A 22,652-nucleotide genomic window follows, 5' to 3' on the forward strand; every position below is an offset into this window, starting at 1 on the left:
AAAAAAGGCCTGGAGATGTGACTTATCGAGTATAGAGTGCAAGTACAAGGCCCAGAGTTCAAAGCCTAGTACTGTCAAAAGACGGGAAGAGGAAAAGAAAGGGAAGAAAAAAAAAAGACCAAAAAGATTATAAGGAAAGGTAAGAAATTAGGCTTTCTGCAGAAAATACCATTCTGGGAGTAAAAATTAACTATTCATGAGAACCCTTATATCAGAAAAAAAAATTTTTGAGTCATCTTCCAGGAAAAGACTTATCTCCAGTACTAGAACTAACTCAAAGCCTGCATGCTGTCCCTTTTTTTTGTTTAAGGATAGCACTCCACCACTTGAGCCACAGCTCCACTTGTAGCATTTTGGTGTCTCATGGCCTGGGCACTGGTGGCTCACACCTATAACCCTGCCTACTCAGGAGGCTGAGATCTGAGGATTGGGGTTCGAAGCCAGCCTGGGCAGAAAAGTTCCCATGAAGCTCTTATCTCCGAAGACCACTCAGAAAAAGCCAGAAGTGGCACTGTGGCTTAAGTGGCAGAATGCTAGCTTTGAGCAAAAGTTCAGTGACAGTGACCAAGCTCTGTGTTCAAGCCCCAGGACCAGTGTGTGTGTGTGTGGGGGGGGGGGGATGCGATGTCTCACTGACTTTCCTAATTCCGCTGGCTTTGAACTGTGATTCTCAGATTTCAGCCTTCTGAGTAGAAGGATTATAGACACGAACCAGTGCCTATGTTGCTTTATTTTAAAGAGAACAAGTTTTATGACCCAGAACCAGGATTCACGGCCAGGAAGCTCCAATAACAAGACCCCATAATATATCTTAGATTCGTATATATCCAATGACGTCACATGGTAACTGGGAGCTAAAATGAGTTTTGTTCTATTTGCTTTTTGTTTTGTTTTTTGGTCAGTTGTGGGGCTTTAACTCAGGGCCTAAGCATGTCCCTGAGCTCTTTTGCTCCAAGCTAGCACTCTACCACTTTAAGCCACAGAGCCACTTCGAGTTTTCTAGTGGTTAACTGGAGATGAGGCTCACAGGACTGTTCTGTCTGAGATGGCTTTGAACTGCAGACCCTCAGATTCTCCTGAGTAGCTAGCTAGCATTCCAGATGTGAGACACCAGCACTCAGCTAAAAAAAGTTTGCTTTTGTTTTTTCCCCAGAGCTAAGGACCAAACTCAGGGCCTTATACTTACCAGGCAAGTGCTCTTCCACTGAACTAAATCCCCAACCCTCTACTCATTTTTAACAAGCACATTTTCTTTTTCTTTCTTCAGAAGATCTATTAGAGATGGTAACGTCTGGGACTGGGAATACGACCTAGTGGCCAAGAGTGCTTGCCTCAAGATGGTAACGTCTGTCAAATATCAATACTATAACAATTATAATGTAAAACCAGAGAACCACAATTAAGATCAATGGGCTGATAAATATCGAGGGTTAAAAAATACTGGTAACTAGATCCTTCCCCAGATGTGCTCTACCACTGGAGCCACAGCTCCACTTCAGGCTTTTTCTGAGTAGTTGGAGATAAGAGACTTTCCTGCCCAAGCTGGCTTCAAACCATGATCCTCAGATCTCACCCTCCTGAGTAGCTATGATTACAGGTGTGAGCCACCAGCACCCAGTTCTGTTTCATATCTTTTATGGCCTCTAGTCTGGTAGTTTCTCCTAACAAGAAATTACATTTTAAAAGATGGTTACAGGGCTGGGAATATGGCCTAGTGGCAAGAGTGTTTGCCTCGTATACATGAAGCCCTGAGTTCGATTCTTCAGCACCACATATATAGAAAATGGCCAGAGATGGCACTGTGGCTCAAGTGACAGAGTGCTAGCCTTGAGCAAAAAGAAGCCAGGGACAGTGCTCAGGCCCTGAGTCCAAGCCCCAGGACTGGCCAAAAAAAAAAGATGGTTACAGTATTTCTTTGTAAGTAGGTTCTCAGATAACATATACTTTTGTTTCCACTTTGAATCTACTCTCATTTTTATACTATTTTTCTAAGTGCTATTGGTAGAAATGTAATTTGTTTCTTTTCACATTCAACCACTTCGGAAAACTCTATTATAGCCTGTCTGATGGAGGAATCCTGTGATCAAAGGAAAGTGGAGGTAGGAGGATCTAGATGAATTTTTTCTTTTTAGTTGATGAGAGCCAGGCACCAGTGGCTCACACCTGTAATCCTAGCCAGTCAAGAGGCTGAGATCTGAGGATCACGATTTGAAGCCAGTCATATCTCCAATTAATCACTCAAAAACCAGAAGTGGTGCTCTGGCTCAAGTGGTAGAACACTAGCCTTGAGCACAAAGAGGCTCAGGGACAGCACTCATGCTCCAAGTTCAAGCCCTACAACTGCAAAAAATAAAAATAAAAAAATTAATGAGACTACCTGAAAAAACAAGCCTGACCTACTGGTACATGCCTATGGTTCTATCTATTCCAGGGGTGGAGACAGGAAGACAGAGAGCCCAGAAGCTGGGGAGAGCAAAATTGCTATGGTGAACAAGGAGGTTTTACTGAAGCAAAGACTGGAGACATAGCTCAGGTGCTAAATTCTGAGTTCAATCCCAATTGCCAATACAAAAGAAAACAAAACAAGCCAGGCACTAGTGGCTCACATCTGTTACGCTAGCTATCTGTTCAGGAGGCTAGATCTGAGGATTTTAGGTTCTAAAACAGCCCAGGCAAGAAAGTCCACGGGACCCTTCTCTCCAACTAATTGACCACCAAAAAGCCTGACATGGAATGATTGCTAACTGAAAATAACTAAGTAAACAGGAGAATCAGCCAGAGTGCTGGGGGCTCACCCCTGTGATCCTAATTACCCCAGAGGCTAAGATTAGATATGATCTTGGTTCAAAGCCAGCCATACCAGGAAAGCCTGAGAGAATTCATCTCCATAACCAGATAAAGTAAAGCTGGAGGCGTGATGCACCAGACAGAATGCCAGCTGAGTGAGGGAGTGAGCAAGCGAGCAAGTAGGCAGACAAGCAAGCCCAGCAAGCACACGGCCCCAAGCTCGAACTCTGGTAATGTCAAATAAAGAAGGAGAGAGAGAGAGAGAGAGAGAGAGAGAGAGAGAGAGAGAGAGAGAGAGAGAGAGAGAGAGATAAAGGAAGTCAGAATGGCAGACAAGGGAGAACAAAGCAGCTTCTCAATGTGATTTCACAACTCTGAGAGATTAACTTACAAGGTCACAAATAAGTAGTGAAACACAAAAAAATTGAACTTGTATCTACACAAATATATCTTGGAGAAATTAAGGGTGTGGGGGAAAAGAGGGTACCACATAGTTTTCCTGAAAACTGTATATAAACTTGGTGCCAGTGGCCTATTGTCTATAATCCTAGGTACTCAGGAGAATGAGATCTGAAGATCAACGTTTGAAACCAGCCAGGAAAGGCAAGTTCTCTCCAATTAAGTTGGAAGTGTATGAGACTCTTCTCTCCGATTAGCTCAAAGTAGCTATGGTTCAAGGAGGGGCCAGCCTTGAAGGAAAAAGTTAAGGGAGAGTGCCCAGGCCCTGAGTTCAGAACAGCTCCAGCATGAGCATGAGAGAGCATGAGAGAGCGAGAGAGAGAGACAGACAGACAGATAGAGACACATACACACACGGGGAGAGAGAAAGACAGGGAAGGGAGAGAGAGACATGGGGAGAAAGAGAGATAGAGAGAGAACAAAACTCTTGTTAAGTTCCAATGAATAGTCTTTGACTTCCTTTATCTTCTTTTCCAGCAGATATCTGACAGCACTAACTCACAGCAAAACTTAAGAACTGTGAGAGAAACATCAAATATAACCTAGTCCAAGCTCTGTAGCAGTCTTGTGGCAACATTTTTTTAAAAAGGTGTAGTGTGTGTCTACCACCTGTTAAAAATGTAATGCTGGGATGGGAATATGGCCTGGTGGTAAAGTGCTCTCTCCTCGTATACATGAAGCCCTGTGTTTGATTCCTCAGCACCACATACATAGAAAAAGCCAGAAGTGGCACTGTGGCTCAAGTGGTAGAGTGCTAGCCTTGAGCAAAAAGAAGCTAAGGACAGTGGTCAGGCCCTGAGTTCAAGCCCCAGAACTGGCAAAAAACAAAACAAAAAACCAAAAATGTACTGCTAGAAGACACAAAACCTTTTAAAAGACAAAGAATTCTATTTACAACTGAGAAGAGACCCAACTGTCAAGACTACTTTGTCCCAGTTCTTCCTACTGAAAATCAATACTTCTTATCTCATCCTTACAGGTGAGCTTGAAACAGAAGCTCATTTAAATTTATTCCTAACATATACCTCTGATATATGATATTAGTAAGCTTCAGTATTCAAATTCAACTATGCAGGCACAGTGGGAGAAAAAATCCAATAACTATAAACCACAAGACTTGGATTCTAATCTTAACTCTGACATTAGATATATGATTTCATACAATTACTAAACAGCCCTAAAAAAAAGCAGGTGATATGGCTCACACCTATAGATTTAAGCAATGCAGGAAGCTAAGATCTAGAGGACCATAATTTAAGATGAGCCAACAGAAAAGTTTACTAGAATCCATCTCCAAAATAACCAAAAGAAAGCAAGGCTGGAGGTTTGACAAGTGTTAAGAGTGCCCACCTACCCAAGTCCAAAAAGCCCTGAGTGCAAACCCCAGTCAGTACTGCCTCAAAAAAAAAAAAAAAAAAAAAAAAGAAGAAGAAAAAGAAAAGGTCAGGTGTGGTGGCTCAAGCCTGTAATCATAGCCACTTGGGAGATGAAGATCAGAAGACAGTTCAAGGGCAAACCCTGGCAAAAAGTTCTTAAGACTTCATCTCAACCAATGACTAGGGTATAATGGTGCATACCTGTCGTCCTCAGCAATACAGGGAAGCAATTAAACCCAGCCCAGGCAGGAAACGTCCATGAAACTCTCATCTTCAATTAACCACAAAATGTAAGAAGTGGAACTGTGGCTCAAGGAGTAAAGTGCTTGCCTTAAACTGTCAGGGACAGTGCTTAAGCCCCAAGTTCCAGTCCCAGTACTGACACGAAAAAAGAGAAGGGGCTGAAAACTGCTTAAGTGGTAGAGCACCTGCCCAGCCCACACAAGGCACACAAGTTCAACCCCCAGAACACACACACACACACACACATCAACAATAGTAGCCTTGAATAAAATAATCAATAGTGTTTTTCTGTCTTTTATAGTAAATGAACCATACTTCTCATATGCTGCAAGTCTTATCTGCCTATTAATTCTAATCGAATTTTAAAATCTGTTACTACTGAACTGAAACTTCACAAGAAATATCAAAGGGAAAGATCAACAGTAAAGGTAGAAAAAAATATGGTAGGGCTAGGTGTGTAGCTCAGTGGTAAGGAAGCCCTATCTTAAAATCTCCAGCACTGCCACCAGCACCAAAAGAAAATTTAAAAACAACAACTACAAAAGATACATCCTCCTTGGACAAATGTACAGTTATCTATCAAGAGCAAATGACAACTCTTGCTCCAAAGAGAGTAATAGTTCTTAGCCAAATAATAGTAAGTATTGGAACACAATTCCGATTATTCTGAATATCATGTTCTAATGTGGAAGAGGTTACATAAACATTACATTCACAAATAAAAATTATAAATTACAACCAATGCATTTGCCAAATACATTTGTGGAGACAATAGGTGGGTAGGTTATGGGGATGAAATCTCTTCTACATAGATTTAGATGTTATCTCACAACATTCTTAGCTTTAGTGTTGATAGAAGCTTTAGAGTTGCTCTGCTAAGCTTCATACAATCCAAAAGTTTAACAATACAATCCAGACCTTAGATATGGAGGTTAGTCCCTTTGATAGCCATCAAATGGACTAAAGATAGTCCAAAGTAATTTTGGCTCTCTACCTGCAATGTTACAACCATCCACAATGACCAAGTTGTAATCAATAGGTTTACAGAACCAACAAAGACACAGATGTGGCTTCTTCACACAACTTCAATTCATACTTTTGATCCACGTACTTACATTTAAATATTCTGAGTGCCTACCATTTCCATTTGCAAAAGACGAAAACAGTTCTTCCTTTTAATAGCTGTATAACAATTATCAGCAATAAGAGATTCTAAGGTAAGAGTCTACATAAAATATTAGTATGACAAAGAAGGAATCCTTGACAATTTAGCAAATTAAATTTCAAACATTAAATTTTACTAAAAGACAAAATTCCTCCGTTCCTTTCCAATAGGATTTCTTCCACTGGGGAAAACCAAATACTGCCACCTGATACAGTTCTGGAGTATTTTTAGAGCAGCATGGTAGAATGAGAGGAGTATAAAGGGAGCTACCTGTGAAGCCACAGGAAAACTGCTTTAAACTAGTATACAACTCTTTTTATTTTTGGTAAAAATGGATGTAATTTTGCTTAATAAAATTGACATTACTTAAATGAAAATAAAATGTAAATGTGTCTACCACTTTTTTTTTTTCCCCAGTCCTGGGGCTTGGACGAAGGGCCTGAGCACTGTCCCTGGCTTCTTTTGCTCAAGGCTAGCTAGCACTCTACCACTTGAGCCACAGCTCCACTTCTGGCCGTTTTCTACATATGTGGTGCTGAGGAACCGAACCCAGGGCTTCAGCACTCTTGCCACTAGGCCATATTCCCAGCCCCCACATGTGTTTTTCAAATGTGTTTTCCCAGCCTTCCATGACTGATTTTAAAATAGGTCAATGTTTCAGTACTAAGAGTATTTGGCAGCTTGGAGAGATTTTTTAAAAATAAATTTTCTATAGGTAATTCAAAGTTTTTAAGTGTCATTTCTTCTCAATTTGGCTTTAATAAGTTTGAACATAAGGCATGAAAGTTTGTTCCTTTTTGAAAAAGAACCCATTTTCCTTTATCACTACCAATTTTGAAAGACTTTCACAGTCAAGTCCTAGGCTGTTGCAGTCTATATGTCTAGCTTTACCTCTGTGTTTGCTTTGCTATAGTCAACTAAACTACTGTTACCAATGTGTTTTAGGCTCCTTTCCCTATTTTTAAACTCATCAATGCCCTCCCTATTGCTCTCTAGTCTCCCAAGGCACTCAATTCAATAGACTCATGGGTACTGTTTCTATCTTTAAATTCTCACACCATTTTGTGTCACTCACATTCTACTATGTTTCATAAAAATCTAAATTCCTACTTATTTCAAAGAGGTTTGGAGGTTCCTGGAAATTATTTCCTACAAGCATATATTCCCCAAAACACCTACATAAATGCTTTCATACACATACTAGCTATCTACACTGGGCTGAACAGGATCAGCAGTCAGAAGGAACAGCAGCTTTTCAATCTGTACTTACTAAAGATCAAAGACTTCATTTTTAATAACTGCTAATTATCACAGAAAATAGGAACCACACCCTGTTTCACTAGATCTGTAAATTTAAATTTTTGTTGTTAATTGTATGTAATAATGAATTCTCAGTACTAGGCATGGAAGATCTTGTTTTTAAAAATATCTGTATCAAGATGATCACATATACATAAATGATTTCTTCCTCTCAAAAAGGAACAGCTGTTCAGTAAATAAAAATGATGATGTATGCAATTTTCATAACCAAAATTGAGACAAAATACATCATTTCAAAAACTGTATATAGTCATTGGTACAGTACTAACAGCTGTAAAGAGCACTATATAACATTTGAAAAGTTGGTAAAGCTCAATTGAAACACTCTGAAAATTGGTGATTCTATCACATTCCTATCAAATTTTCTTTAGTATCACTAAGAATAGTTAACAATCTGCTCATAACATTCTTATGCTGGGTAAGGAAAAATAATGAACCACATACTAAGAACTAAGATATATAAACCATATTAGCAGGGGCTGGGGATAGAGCCGAGTGGCAAGAGTGCTTGCCTAGTATACATGAGGCCCTGGGTTCAATTCCCCAGCACCACATATATAGAAAATGGCCAGAAGTAGCACTGTGGCTCAAGTGGCAGAGTGCTAGCCTTGAGCAAAAAGAAGCCAGGGACAGTGCCCAAGCCCTGAGTCCAAGCCCCAGGACTGACAAAAAAAAAAAACAAAAACAACACCATATTAGCAGATAAAGTACTATTAATAAAAACAAAGCAGTGAGGAAACCAAAAAGGGCAAGATAATATAGTGTTTTAATATTTGATAGAACACACAAACTTTCAATAGGAAAAAAAGGTAAGTCAAAGTATTAAGTTTTTTAAATAAAAAAAAAACAGTAAAGTAGTTACAGGGTAGAGATGCAGCAGATGTAGGGAGCTATTTAGTAAGAGAAAAAGGGGAAAAAAAGAAAGATGAGCTACCTGATGAGATATCTTGTTGATACCTGAAATGGCTTTCTTACATTTTGGGGAGAAGCAGCCTGATTTGATCTGGATTTTTGTCAGAAAACTAGAAACAAGGAAGGAGAAATTGAGAAGAAAGGGACTAAAAGCAGGACCTACTTGTGAAGTTAAAAGTTGTGGGAAGGCTGGGAATGTGGCTCCATGCTTGTCTAGAGTGCTTGTCTAGCATGCACAAAGCCCTGGGTTTGATTCCTCAGCACCACACATACAGAAAAAGCCAGAAGTGGCGCTGCGGCTCAAGTGATAGAGTGCTAACCTTGAGCAAAAAGAAGCCAGGAACACTGCTCAAGCCCTGAGTGCAAGCCTTAGGACTGGTTTTAAAAAAAAGAAAAAGAAAAAGTGGTGGGGAAAGTTGACGAAGGGTCTGAAGATGACAATAGAAATAGAAAGAATAGATTCAACACAGTCAAAGAATAAAGTGAAACTTAACCTGCAGGGCCGAGAATTATCTAGGAAGTAGAATACTTGCCCTATGTTAGATCTCCATCACTGGAGAAGAAAAAAATGTAAATAAAATGAATCCCCAGATTTTTATTAATATGGAAGCAAATAAATCAATTCATACTTGGGGGGGGGGGGCAGTCCTGGGGCTTGGACTCAGGGCCTGGGCACTGTCCCTGGCTTCTTTTTGCTCAAGGCTAGCACTATGCCACTTGAGTCATAGCGCCACTTCTGGCCTTTTGTATATATGTGGTGCTGAGGAATCGAACTCAGGGCTTCAAGTATATGAGGCAAGCACTCTTGCCACTAGGCCATATTCCCAGCCCTCAATTCATAATTTTTATGAAAACATTTACTGATCACTTGCTCTATCAAAACACCATTAAAATATAGAAGAGGCTCAAAAAAAATCTTTGTGCAGGAAAAAAAACCCTATATTCTTGAACTTACATAGACAAGTATGCATCACTCAGGTGTGTTCTAATAGGGACAAGCATAATGGAAGTAATTGACAAAGAAAAAAATAAATGTTATGCATTAAGAAACTAAGGAAGACAATTAAATCTGTACACTCAGCCTAAAATAGCAAAGGAGAAACAAATCAAAATTGTTTAATAAAAAAAGAATAAAAGGAGGGATGAAAGGTAGGTCCCAGGGCCAAAGGGCTGTCTGTGGTATAATTTTAATTGATGGAAGAAATTACTACTTAAAATACAATTTATGAGCATGTGAAATACCACAGTAAAACCCTTTAGTACATTTAATACAAATTCTTTAAAAAGAATGACTGGAAAGTAAAACAGGCTCTGTTGAGGGGTAGATATTAGCAGAAGGGAGAGGGCAAATAAGAGTGAATACAGTCAAAAATGCACGGGAAAAGAAAGCAAAATTGGTGAAAACTTTTAAAAAGGAGATAGGAGACATTAAGGGAGATTGGGAGAGGAAGTGAAGTTGATGGGTATACTGTGTGCATATTCAGAAATGTCACAATGAACTAACTCAACCTTGTACAACTAATGTGTGCTAATAAAAGAAAAGCCTTTTTCTTTTTTAAAAAACAGTGAAAGGGCTAGGAATATGGCCTACTGGCAGAGTGCTTGCCATTTGATCAACCTCTTCCCCTCCATTCTTGTGCTCCCCCTCTATCCATCCCCCAAAACATCTTTCTACTTCCTGGTATTTATTTTGATAAGACATTAGTTGTTCAGAGGAACTATGCCTTTGGACACCTCACCTCAGTATGCCCTCCTTTAGTCAGTTTGTCTATAAATGCATAGAGTTCTATATATGTTATCAGGCATAGTTGTACTTTAGATCTAGCTTCCACATATGAGAGAAAACATGAACCATCTGTCCCTCTGAGTCTGACTTCACAAAACAATTTATTCTAAGTCCATCCAATTCCCTGAAAATGATATAATTTTCTTTCTAAAGAGTAATATTCCACTGTTTATAAAATATGTACCATATCTCTTGATCCAATATAATCTAGGACCATATCTTGAGACTATAAATTTAAGCTGGGCCTTAAAGCAAAAGTAGTAGTTCAAACTGTCAAGAGTAGATGACAGTACACAAATCTACTCTCAAGATAGAAAATATCTGAACCTAAACTAGAGAAGGTAAACTAACTAGTCCTAAAACCTAAACTAATCCTAGAACCTAAACTAGTCAGGATAAGGTATGGTAGTAAAATAGAAGTTTCATAAAATAGTGAGATGACAAACCAAGAAATAAAGCATCAGACTGAAGAGTTTGGATTTTATTATATAGTCAGTGACAAAACATTCTTTGACTAAAAGACAAAAGTTTTAAGTGGAAAAAATTTAATACACAGCAGCAGTATATGTGAAAGACTGGAGAGAACATGAAAAAGCAAAATTGAAGAAAAGTATTACATGAAATGGAGATGTGGCTTGAGTGGTGAAATGCCAGCCCTGAGTAAAGAAGCTAAAACTCAAGAACCACACACGAAGAAGGTATTTTAATACTTTTTAGGTACCAAAAGCAAAGTACATTACATATGAAAATGTCATAATTTATATAATACATACTTGTAAAAATATGTCTTTAGAAGAAAAGTAACAAGATCTGGAGGACTGGCTCAAGCAGCACAGTACCTGCCTGGCAAGAACAAAGGCCTGAGTTCAAAGCACAGCTGAACTATTAAAAAAAAAAAAAGTCTGCAAAACAACAAACTTCTTTTCAAATGGTATTTCCACAGTTTTGGGTCAGCAACTTTACATTATGTATCTAAAACCAAACAACTACTAAACATAAAAAGGTCCAGAATAAACTTATCAGTGGATCACAATAGCTCAACAGCTATGTACACATGATCATATAAGACGAGGATAAGCAAAAACAGCTCCAAGAGAAGGACACAGGAGGATTCTACTGTTGACATTATCTTTAAAGTTCTAAGTGAATTTCCTGTGGCATACCCTACGTGGTTACTGTATATGATTTTGGTACACTGGATATTGTATATATGCCTACCTGGTCTAGAGAAGGGAAAGAAAAATGAGGGTCTAAGATATCACAAGAAATGTACTCACTGCCTTATTATGTAACTGTACCCCCTTTGTACAACATCTTGTCAATAAAATTTAATTTAAAAAAAAGTCTGAACCACAATAACAGAAAAGGGAAAAGACAGTATGTATGAGGAAAATCAAGTAAGACTTAGAAACTAATTGATAGGTAGATGCAACATGTTTCAAAGTTTAAGCAAATTACTGGGCAGATGCTTTGTTGCAAGATGGTGAAGAAATCAGGGTCTCCACAAGACCATCATGTCAGACAAAGAGGCAAAGAAAGGAAGAACAGGAGGTTCCAAGATGGAGATTTGTTTGGTAATCCTCCACCTAGAGATGCTTGTTGATATGTGGAAGATCAAGGAAAGATTATTAAAATTTAGGATAACATGTCTTTTAAAAAGCAGGAGGTAGGGGCTGGGAATATGGCCTAGTGGTAGAGTGCTTGCCTCGCATACCTGAAGCCCTGGGTTCGATTCCTCAGCACCACATTAAAAAAAAAAAAGCCACAAGTGGTGCTGTGGCTCAGTGGTAGAGCGCTAGCCTTGCACAAAAAGAAGCCAGGGACAGTGCTCAGGCCCCGAGTTCAAGCCCCAGGACTGGCAAAAAAAAAAAGCAGGAGGTAACAGTGAAATCTCCTACATAACTAATGTAAGCTAATTCAAAATACATAAATTGCAGAGGAATCAGCAGCCAGAGTGCTGGGGGCTCACCCCTATTACCCTAATTACTCCAGAGGCAGAGGCTTGACATGATCTTGGTTCAAAGCTAACCCTACCAGAAAAGCCTGAAATTATTCAACTCCAAAGGAACCAGAAAAAGTACAGCTCAAGGTATGGCATAAGGGGAAGCAGGGAATCAAGCAGAGCAAGCACAAGGCCCTAAATTCAAACTCTGGCAATGTCAAGAAAGAAAAAGAAAGCCAGGTACTGGTGACTCACCCTTGTAATCCGAATCACTCAAGAGGCTGAGATCTGAGGATAGCAGTTCAAAGCTAACCCAGGCAGGAAAGTCTGTGAGACTCTTAATTCCAATTAACTACTAAAATGACTACAGACACAGGATAATTTTTTTTTTTTTTTTTTTTTTTGCCAGTCCTGGGGCTTGGACTCAGGGCCTGAGCACTGTCCCTGGCTTCCTTTTGCTCAAGGCTACCACTCTGCCACTTGAGTCACAGCGCCACTTCTGGCCATTTTCTATATATGTGGTGCTGGGGAATTGAACCCAGGGCCTCATGTGTACGGGGCAAGCACTCTTGCCACTAGGCCATGTCCCCAGGCCCACAGAATAATTTTTTTTAAAGCATGCAAAATAAGCCTGAAAATAACCAGCAAAAAGAAAATATTGGCACTCATAATCAAGAAAAAATAGCCAAAGAAATAAAAAGAGATTATTTACCTAAGATGTAGAGAAAATGGGCACTGCGATTCTTGGTGGAATACAATGGAGCAATCTTTCTAAATGCCACCTTGGCAAAGTAAGTGCTTTAGAAAGTTTACACAACAATTGTTTCCAAGAACATACTCCAAAAAGAATTAGATCAGTGTACAAAGCTGTTCACAGGAATTTCACTGCATTCGGTCTACAATATTGAAAAGCCAAAAACACCCTAAATGTTCATCAATACAAAACTAATTAAATAAATCATGTATATTTATGGATTTTTCAGTCCGCTTCCGAAAAGAAGATTAATATTTAATGTAGAAAATTATTAAATAAAAATCTTATTAAATAGTTTCTAGGGCTGGGAATATAGCTTAGCGGTAGAGTGCTTGCCTGGTATGCATGAAGCCCTGGGTTTGATTCTTCACCACCACATATATAGAAAAAGCCAGAAGGGGCACTGTAGCTCAAGAGGTAGAGTACTAGCCTTGAGCAAAAAGAAGCCAGGGACAGTGCTCACGCTCTGAGTCCAAGTCCCAGGGACTGGCAAAAAAGTCACAATGAAACCCATTCTTTTGTGTAATTAACATACACTAATGAAAAAGGGGGGAAATCTGAGTGTGGTAATACAGATCTGTAATCCCAGCAACTCAAAAGGTAGCACTCTATGGCAAAAACAAAATCACAAGCAAAAAGGCTCAAATAGTATAGCAACTGCCTAGCTCTGGGGTTATTACTGGTTATCTCTAAACACTAGAATGACTTTTTATTTTTCAAGACAAGGTCTTGCAATGTAGCTCAGGCTGGCCTCAAACTATAGGAGTATGCTACCATACCCAGCTTAAATTAATGATATTTTGATATTGTGTATTTTAAATGAACAAATGATCTCTCCTAAATAAAAAAAAAAAAGTTTTAGGCTTTTGACAGTACTCAAGTCCTTAGCACTTGGCAAGCACTACCACTTGAGTCACTCCACCAGCCCCTTTTGAGTTGGTTATTTTTTAAGTAAGAGTGTCACTTTATAGCTGGTCAGGCCTGGACTTTGATCCTCCTATTTGTGTTTTTCCATGTCAATGGGATCACAGGCATGTTCAATTACACTCAGCTACTGGTTGAGATGGAGTCATGAAACTTTTCTTTGCCTAAACTGGCCTCAAGCCCTAGTTTCCCAATCTCCACTGCCTAAGTAGCTAGGATTATAGGCTTGAGCCAGCATACCTGGCTAAAAAATGTTTAAATTTAGGAACAAAATGAAAAAAAAAGTATTGAAAAATATAGAGGGGAAAAAGTAAAATATACAGCTAGGTTATGAGATTCAGAAACTTATTATTCCAATACTCAGAAGGCCAAGGTAGGAAGTTCTTGAATTGGAGGGTAGCCTGGGCTACAGAGTGAAACCTCATGTCTATATACATATATACACACACATAGAAATTAATAAGCACAATTAATAAAAACAAAACATACAAAAACAGGGGTAAATGAAACAGGTGTGAAGATAGTTTCACTCCAAAAACCAACAAAAAAGATAAAGCAGGGACAAAAGTAGAAAAAGTAAATGCTGCCAAGTGCCTGTGGCTCACACCTGTAATCCTAGAGCCTGTAAAGCAAGAGGTTGAGATCTGAGGATTGTTGGTTCAAAGCCAGTCATGGCAGGAAAAGTCCATGAGACTCTCAACTCCAAAAACTTCCAGAAAAAGCTGGAAGTGTGTGCCTCAAGTCGTAGAGCACTAGTTTTAAATAAAAAGCTCAAGGACAGAACCAAGGCCAAGTTCAAGCCCCAAGACCACACAAAAGAAAAGAAAAGGGAAGAGAAGAAAAAAGAAAATGCTGATCTTTACAAGTTAAGAATTAACCAGTTATATCTAGCAAAGGTCAAGGAGAAGAGGGACTATGTGCAGTAATAGGGGATTCACAGTTTTAATTTAACTATACAATGAGGGCAAAGAGCTGCTTCACAAGGTATGGTAGAAAAGAGAAATAGAAAGCTGGCCTGTGCTTTATCACCTGGACACAGAAGACTGGAGTGATTCCAAATGTTAACAAGGAACAGTCATACATGTGAGTAGGTTACTGACACAGAGAGGTGAAAATAACAAGAGTTTGTGAACCCTACTTAAAATTCTGTCCAGAAATGAATGTAACCTACTATACTATTACCCACTTCACTTTGCTAAACTGCAAATACAACTTTTCTAGTCTTACTAATAGGCACCTGGGTAACAACTTGTACATATTAAACCTCAAAATGAAGGAAATAAAAAAAAGGATTGTACAATCAAAATTGTACACTCTTAAAAAAAAAAAGTAGGCATGATGTTGGAAAAAACTATGTCCTGGCCCCAAACCCAGTGATTCTTTTTATTATTTTATTAGCTCTTTTTAAACAGTTGTACAAAAGGGATTTCAACTCAACAAGTCAATTTATGTGTACAATGCACCTTGATCAGTGTCACCCCTCCCATCACCCCCATCCCCAGCTTCCCAATCCCAGTAACTGATGTCTTTTTGTTTCATTCTGCAGTGCTGAGAACTGAACCCAGGTCTCTCCATCACCTGCCACATATCACAGCCCCAAGAATAGTCTTAAGAAGCTCCTCAGTGGATTTTTATGCACAGCCAAGGTTGATCATTGAATTAGGTATTTCTAAAGGCTGCTTCCCCTTTAAAATTTAAAATTCTATGATTCTGTATAATTCACTGACACTCTGTTAATTTGTTAAAAATATTAACATGTGCTAGGCACTTCTATAAACATGTTAGTGTAACTTCACAACCACCTCTTATGTATTTCACAAATGACTTTCAGGAAGCTTAGAGAAGGGACTAGTTAAGAGTGGAGCCAAGTGGCAGAGGCCAGGTCTGTTTGTTACAATTCAAAATACATGTAAACTGCTTTCCTTCTAGTATTTCACAGCAACTATTAAAATGCCTTTCTCTTTCCAGGAACTCCCAAAATGTGCAGGCTGATTTGAGGTTTATAGATCAACTCAAGAAAAATAATATTACAAAACTATAGAATACCTTAGTCTAGAGACATTTTGCAACTTGTTAAAGCATATCTAGAAGTATTTGTTTAATCACTTAAGCCAGCATGCATACTGCTAATAAGCAGTTTTATGTGCTTTCCATTAAGCAAGACATTCTAAAACAAAATTCTAAGGCAATTATGAAAAACAAAAATTAAGACTTGCTTTACTGAATCTAAATGTATAAACAAGACCAAGCTTTTCAGGCATTAATATTTTCAACAAATGTAAAATTTTCAATTATACTTTCTTTGTGCCAGTACTGAGCTTGAACTCAGAGCCTGGGCACAGGTGCTTGACCCTCAATCATACTTTAAAATTATGATTATAGTCCTTTTGTTGATCCACTTATCTCCATTTGTTAACTTGGAATTTTCGTAAATATTCAATTTTTGTAATCACAGACCAAAATTCATTGAGTTATATATAAAGGTAAATTCTAAAGAGTGATCAATCAATCAACCAATCAATCTTTCAATTCCATGTAATCCATGGCATGTACTAGGGGAAAAAAACCCCACAAAGACAAGTTAACAACCATACATGGAAATTTAACCAATAAACTCATGAAGTATTTTTATTAAGAATAAACGTGGGCTGGGGATATAGCCTAGTGGCAAGAGTGCCTGCCTCGGATACACGAGGCCCTAGGTTCGATTCCCCAGCACCACATATACAGAAAACGGCCAGAAGCGGCGCTGTGGCTCAAGTGGCAGAGTGCTAGCCTTGAGCGGGAAGAAGCCAGGGACAGTGCTCAGGCCCTGAGTCCAAGGCCCAGGACTGGCCAAAAAAAAAAAAAAGAATAAACGTGTACTCATCCATTTACACAGTTTTCCTGAGCATCTGCTATGTTCTCAGCTTGTTAGGGATGGACAGGCAAATCAGACCATGTGTGATGCCTGCTACTAAAGATGTACCATTACCGCTCCATGCAATACTTCCTGGGATACCATGGAAGAAGTGAATTGATTTCAGGGGAGAGGCAGGCGTTAGCGTTGAGTCTTAAGAGGAAATACTTCAGTAAAATAACCTCTGTAAGTCAACTCTCTGGGAAATAAGGATTTATACTGCAAATCTACATTCAAATCAGAAGGAGCAGTAACAAGAGCAGACAAGGCAGCCAGAGTCTGTGGCACAGAAACTATGTATCCTGCAATGACACACTAGAGGAAAAATGAGAGGGTTTCAGTCTTAACACTTCAAAAATCCCTAGATTTGTGCTATTAGTTAAGACAACTCATTTCTAAATTTAGTCCTCAAGACACTGACTTGACAATGAAACAATTTTAAAAAATTCTGAAGATCTAGGGAAATTAGCGATCTTTAAACTGAAGTAGAATTTATTTTTAGCTACTGAAGATTAGAGAGAAATTCTCCAAAACATGTTTTAGGGCTTTTTGTATTTGCCGTTAAGAAGAGTCCTTTCCGTCCATTTAACATTTTAAAGCTATTTTTATAAATATATATATATATTTCCCTTAACTTATTGGGGTAATTCATGCAGAATGCTTACTTTTGATGCCTTAGTCAGCACACTTTTCTTTTTTGAGGCGATTGCATGTGCTTTCCGAATAAGTAATTTAATACTATTCACCTCCCGGTGCTGTCATGACCTAAAGAGATTAAAAATAGAAGCCTTTGTTAATACCGAATTAACCTGAGGACCCCATAAGCTTCCAGAGGACAGAAAACGGTAAGCCTTGCTCAAAACGGAGCACGCAAGAACCAGAGGGAGGGGGAGAAACGCCGAAGTGTCAGGCTCCCTCGGCCTTGTTTTTAAGAGAACAACACATGCCTTCCAAGTTGCTCACCGCGCTCGCGTCGAGATCTTTCTTTAACGAGTCTCTACAGCAACGTGACAGAACATGACAAAGAGGGCACGGGGTCATTTTAAAACGCACTTTATAGGTCTGATCGCTGAGAAGCAGGGCTCGGGTCTTTGTAAGCGTCATTCTAGTCCCTTCCATCACACGTTCACACGAGTTTACAGTTACTAGGCTCTGAAGGTGCGCACGCGAGGCTGTTCGAGCAGCGCGGGCAGCGAGCTCCGGGGCTTTAATAACGTGTTTAAAAAGAAAAACCAATTTGGCAAAAAACAACAGCAACAAAAAGCCACCGCTTATACCGGCGCATTCTGCGGTGCCATTTTCCCCTCAAGTCCCATCAAACATGCAGCTCGAGTTACCACGAACCTCCTGACACGCAGACCCGGACAACTTTTCGCACCGAAAGCTCGGGGCTCGGCGACGGCCCCCCGGCCGCGCGTGGAACCCTGAAGGCCGCGGACCCACAACTTCTCCCGGGCCCCGGGGTGGCGTCCCGTCCCGTCCCGCCCCGGCGGTGCCCCCGGTCCCGCAGCCCTGCAGACCCGCGGGCCGGCCCCTCCCGGCAGACCCCGACCCAGACCCCCGGACCCGGGCGGGACGGCGGCGGCGTGCGGCCCGAGGGCCGGCCCCAGCGCCCGGGGAGCGGCCCGGGAGCGCCCCGTTTCTCACAGCCCCCAACATGGCGTCCGCCGTCGCCGCCGCCCGCGACCAAGACGCCTCCCCGCGCCGCGGACGGCCCCGGGCCCGCAAAGTTTCGCTCCTCCCGTCTCAGCCCGGCGGTCCTCGGTGGCTCCCCGACCCCCAACCTCACCTACCCGGGCTTGGCGCGGGCAGCAGTGGCGGCGCCGAACATCCGACTCTTCCTCGTTGCCGACTCGGGGCGCAGACTCTTGGCTCGTTCCCAGCCCCGGCCTTCCCGGTGTGCGCGGCCCGCGGCCCCGCGCAGCCGAAACGACCCAGACGCGGCGGGCGGGCTGGCGGGCGAGCAGCCGGCAGGCGCCGAAGCTCGCAGGTGACTCCCCCGCCCCTCCCGGGGAACCCCACAACGGCCGCCTGGGCGGGCCTCTCCTGCGCGCGCACGAGCGCGCCCCCGCCCACACGCTAGGCGCGGGCGCGCGAGCACAAGGACACCCACCCTGCTAGCAACCCGCCCTTTCTTCCTGGTTTCCTCGCCCCGCCCCCTCGTCCGGCGCGACGCGCCAGGGGGCGGGGCTGTCCCTGGCGGAGTCTTTCCCTCCACATCGCTGCAGGATCGCCTGCCCAGTCGTCTTTGGGGTGCGCGTAGTCGCCGTACCTTACTTTCCTGGCTGGGAGAAGCGTCTGGTAAGCACTGTGGAGCTGTGTAACAAGTTCACACGGAGGTTGAAAGAATGGAAGGAAACCCCACCCCCTTACCCTTCGCTCCATTACAGGCCTCCGCTGGGAACTAACAACGGAAAAGCAAGACTGGATTTTGATGCCTAGAGGCATCAGTGCTGACAATTGTTTGCTAGTCACAATTAGTGCCTTCCATTTATTCTCACCGTAGCCCTTCCTGAAACCGGGTGCTGGGAAGTCTGCAGTCACTACACTCACCCACCCACATGCTCCCTCTTGAGCTTCCTCCTGAGTGCATGCCTCCAAACAGATCTTTCCAGAACTCCCCTCAGCTCCCCACTTCACCTACCTAGCAGCTGTAACTGGAGCTTGGTTAAACGTGTCCTCCCAGGTTTGCATCGCAGCACCTGTGAGCTGAGCGCAGGTGCTGAGCGCATGGTGGGTGTGGGAGAGCTAGTCAAGGTATTTGGGATCCCGAGGAATGGGGCAGGGTGGAGGAGCTGGCCTACTCTATATGCAAAAGGTGTGAGGGTGTGGAAATAAGTGTAAATCTTCTATTTCCTTTGGATTGTTATTGGAAGTGTGTGTGTGTGGCATGTGTGGTTCTCTCACCTTAGCTGTTAAGTTGGAGCCACCACCAGCACATACAGATAAGCAGGCCTGAGGTCTGCCCTTTTTTCCATCTGCTCTTCTCCGTGGAACCTTCCAGGTTCCAGGCTTTCAGATTCCCATTATCCCCATTTCAGTGTCTCAGAAACGAAGTTTTTCATTCGCTAGAACAAACTTAACAAAGATGAACCACTTGCTTTTTGCTTTGTTTTGTTTTATTTATTTGGCCCAGGGCTTGAGCACTGTCCCTGGCTTCTTTTTGCTCAAGGCTAGCACTCTACCACTTGAGCCACAGCGCCACTTCTGGCCATTTTCTGTATATGTGGTGCTGGGGAATCGAGCCCAGGGCCTCATGCATACAAGGCTGGCGCTCTTGCCACTAGGCCATATCCCCAGCCCCGAACCACTTGTTTTTTAACTAGGCAAAGTGAAAGGCTCACCGTCCCATGCTGTCTCTATACCTGTATTGGAGCTATATCTAGACAGGTTCGGGTATGGTCGGTACTTTTCATTTAGCCTCATCCTTACATGGGTCAAAATATTTATCAGTGGAGAAAGGGCTGGGCTAAATGCTCGGAGAACCCATTAAATCTGAAAATTGGGGATTGCTGTGGTCTAATTGGTCTTCTAAGATCTAGTCTAGAGCAATAGGCACTGAACATTTTTTTCTGGCTTTTTTTTATTTGTTTATTAATTGAACACAAATTTTTTTACAAGGTGTTGGGCAAAAAGGGTACAGTTACATAGTAGGGCAGTGTGTACATTTCTTGTGATATCTTACGTCCTGTTTTTCTATCCCTTCTCTAGGTCAGGTAGACATATATACAATATACAATGTATCAAGAACATATATAGTATTCACAGACTTGGTCTCTACTGTCTCTCCGTCTCCCTTTGTTAACAGTCATATATCTGGGAGATCATGCCCCTTTGCTTTCTGTGTTCTAGGCTTGTCTCGCTCAACATTATTTGTTCGAGTTCTGACCATTTCCCTGCGAATAACAATATTTCACCATTCCTAATTGCTATGTAGTATTCCATTGTGTATAAGTACCATATTTTTTGTATCCATTCGTCTGTGGAGGGGCATCTGGGTTGTTTCCATATTTTGGCTATTGTGAATTGTGCCACGATAAACATGGAAGTACAAATGTCTTTTTGATATCTTAGGTTTTGCTGTTTAGGATAGATGCCTAGGAGTGGTATGGCTGGGTCATAGGGTAGGTCTATATTGAGCTTTTTGAGAAACCTCCATACTGTTCTCCAAAGTGGTTGTACTAATTTGCACTCCCACCAACAGTGGAGAAGGATTCCTCTTTCCCCGCACCCGCTCCAGCATTTGTTGTTTCCTGAGTGCAGAGTATAGGCCATTCTAACTGGGGTGAGGTGGTATCTCAGGGTTGTTTTTATTTGCATTTCCTTTACTACCAGGGATGGCACTGAACATTTTTAATCATTCACCCCCATAAGTAAAAATGTCACCCGTCTTCCACCAACACACTTGTTTACTTTACAATACATAACTAGCAACCAAAAGACTGAATTCAAAAGACCCATAGCAAGCCAGAATAACAACTCAAAATCTTGGCTTTGCCTCCAACTACCTGTGTCCTCATTTGTAAAAGAGGATTAGTAACTGTTATGTTCCTCACAGAATCATTAAGAAGATGAAATGAATTAGTTTTTGTAAAACACATTCTTGGCACATGGTAAGTGCTATATACTTGTGAAATAAAACATGTATAATATTGTGTTTATGTACATGCATATCTACTACAACTTAATCATTAAGTATTTAGTAAAACATACAAAAATCAGAAGTAGTAGTTTAAATGTATAGGGAGATATGTTTCCTCTTTGTACTGTACATACCCTGTGCCCTGTGTGGGTGTGTACTCCCCAATTTGGAGATATTTAGAGTCATGCACACCAACAGAGAAATCTCTAGTCATCGAGGTTTCTATGGGAGATGGCAGATCCCTAGATTTTAACTACTTCTTTGTCCCCTGCACCTGTTGGTCTCATAGCCTTAACTGTGACAGTAAAATGGCTGCCATCCACTAACTTTGTGAAGTCATCTCCTTTCTCTTTCTGAGTTCCTTCAATCTCTGCTTCCAAAATATAATAGAATCCTATACTGAGGATGAAATCTGAAGATTATGGTTCAAAGCTGGAAGTATGTGAGCCTCCCATTTCTAGTTAACCACAAAAATCTGGAAGTGACCCCAGTGGTAGAGCACTAGCCTAGAGCAAAAAAGCTCAAGCCCTGAGACCAAGCCCCAGGGTCTGGACTGCCCTCTCCACCCAATCTTCCCAAGGCTTCTAGTGTGTGTGTGTGTGCGCGCTCACAGGCTTAAACACTATGGTGTCTCCCTATCATTCCAACACTCCAAATAAAGAGATAAGTTATAGTAAAGGTCAGAAATGAGATTTATTATGGGGCAGCCTGGACACAGGGCAGGAAGAGGAAAAGTAAGCACTTCAACCCATCTTCAGTTATCTTTGAATTGCAGACTAGAGCTTTAGGTTTAAGTAAAACTAGGGAAAGAAGGAGAGAGAAATGTATAATTATTAAACAGTCCTGGTATGGCCTAGTTGATCATTATTGAGAGGTTCCTTAGATGTTATTGGTGTCATCCTTTGGAGAGAAGAATCTAGTCAGGATCAACAAGTTGTCTTGCTTCGGAGTAGGGGTGAGCGGCTGCTCTGTCCAGAGAACAACTCTGCAGATCCTTTCCTGGAGGCGAAGTTGTTATCTGTCATCAGTCCTCCCCTTCCTGGATTCCTAGGTGGCTGCCAGGTGTATAATTTAGAACAAAGGTCACAGGCCAAGATTTCATCCTGCTCTCAGTTAATTCAAGGGCTCAAATAAGGAGTCCATATTTTTCAGCAAAAGGTTGGGTTTTTTTTGTTGTTGTTTGGTTTTTGTTTTGTTTTGCTGGTTCTGGGACTTGAACTCAGAGCCTGGGCACAGTCTTCTTTGTGCTCAAATCCAGCACTCTACCACTTGATCCACAGTGCTACTTCTGTCTTTTTCTAAGTAGTTTAGTAGAGATGAGTCTCACAGACTTTTCTGCCCAGGCTGGCTTTGAGGATTGTAGGTGTGAGCCACCAGTGCCCATCAAGAAAAGCAGTTTTGGGGCTGAGGATATGGCCTAGTGGCAAGAGTGCCTGCTTCATA

General features: G+C 41.4%; 1 protein-coding gene and 1 long non-coding RNA gene across 8 annotated transcripts in view; one reads left to right on the forward strand and one right to left on the reverse strand.

Moving 5' to 3' along the window:
* Plekhf2 (pleckstrin homology and FYVE domain containing 2) overlaps positions 1 to 19,624 on the reverse strand; it is a 36,851-nt gene extending 17,227 nt beyond the window's left edge. The window contains exons 1-3 of one of the 7 annotated variants that reach the window (XM_048358612.1): positions 19,212 to 19,458; positions 18,361 to 18,865; positions 17,232 to 17,332 (exon numbers count right to left, since the gene is read on the reverse strand). In XM_048358612.1, the coding sequence (XP_048214569.1) occupies positions 17,326 to 17,332; positions 18,361 to 18,865; positions 19,212 to 19,299 (600 nt within the window). In that variant the 5' untranslated portion in view covers positions 19,300 to 19,458 and the 3' untranslated portion in view covers positions 17,232 to 17,325. The other 6 variants (XM_048358606.1, XM_048358609.1, XM_048358605.1 and 3 more) reach the window with 6 other exon arrangements.
* Positions 581 to 19,969, forward strand: LOC125360556. Its single transcript, XR_007212776.1, has 4 exons — positions 581 to 593; positions 11,811 to 11,816; positions 14,505 to 15,200; positions 19,958 to 19,969. It is a non-coding gene; the product is annotated as an uncharacterized LOC125360556 (long non-coding RNA).
* The last annotated feature ends 2,683 nt before the right edge of the window (positions 19,970 to 22,652 follow it).

This window comes from Perognathus longimembris, chromosome 12, assembly GCF_023159225.1.
Source record: "Perognathus longimembris pacificus isolate PPM17 chromosome 12, ASM2315922v1, whole genome shotgun sequence".
NCBI lineage: Eukaryota > Metazoa > Chordata > Mammalia > Rodentia > Heteromyidae > Perognathus > Perognathus longimembris.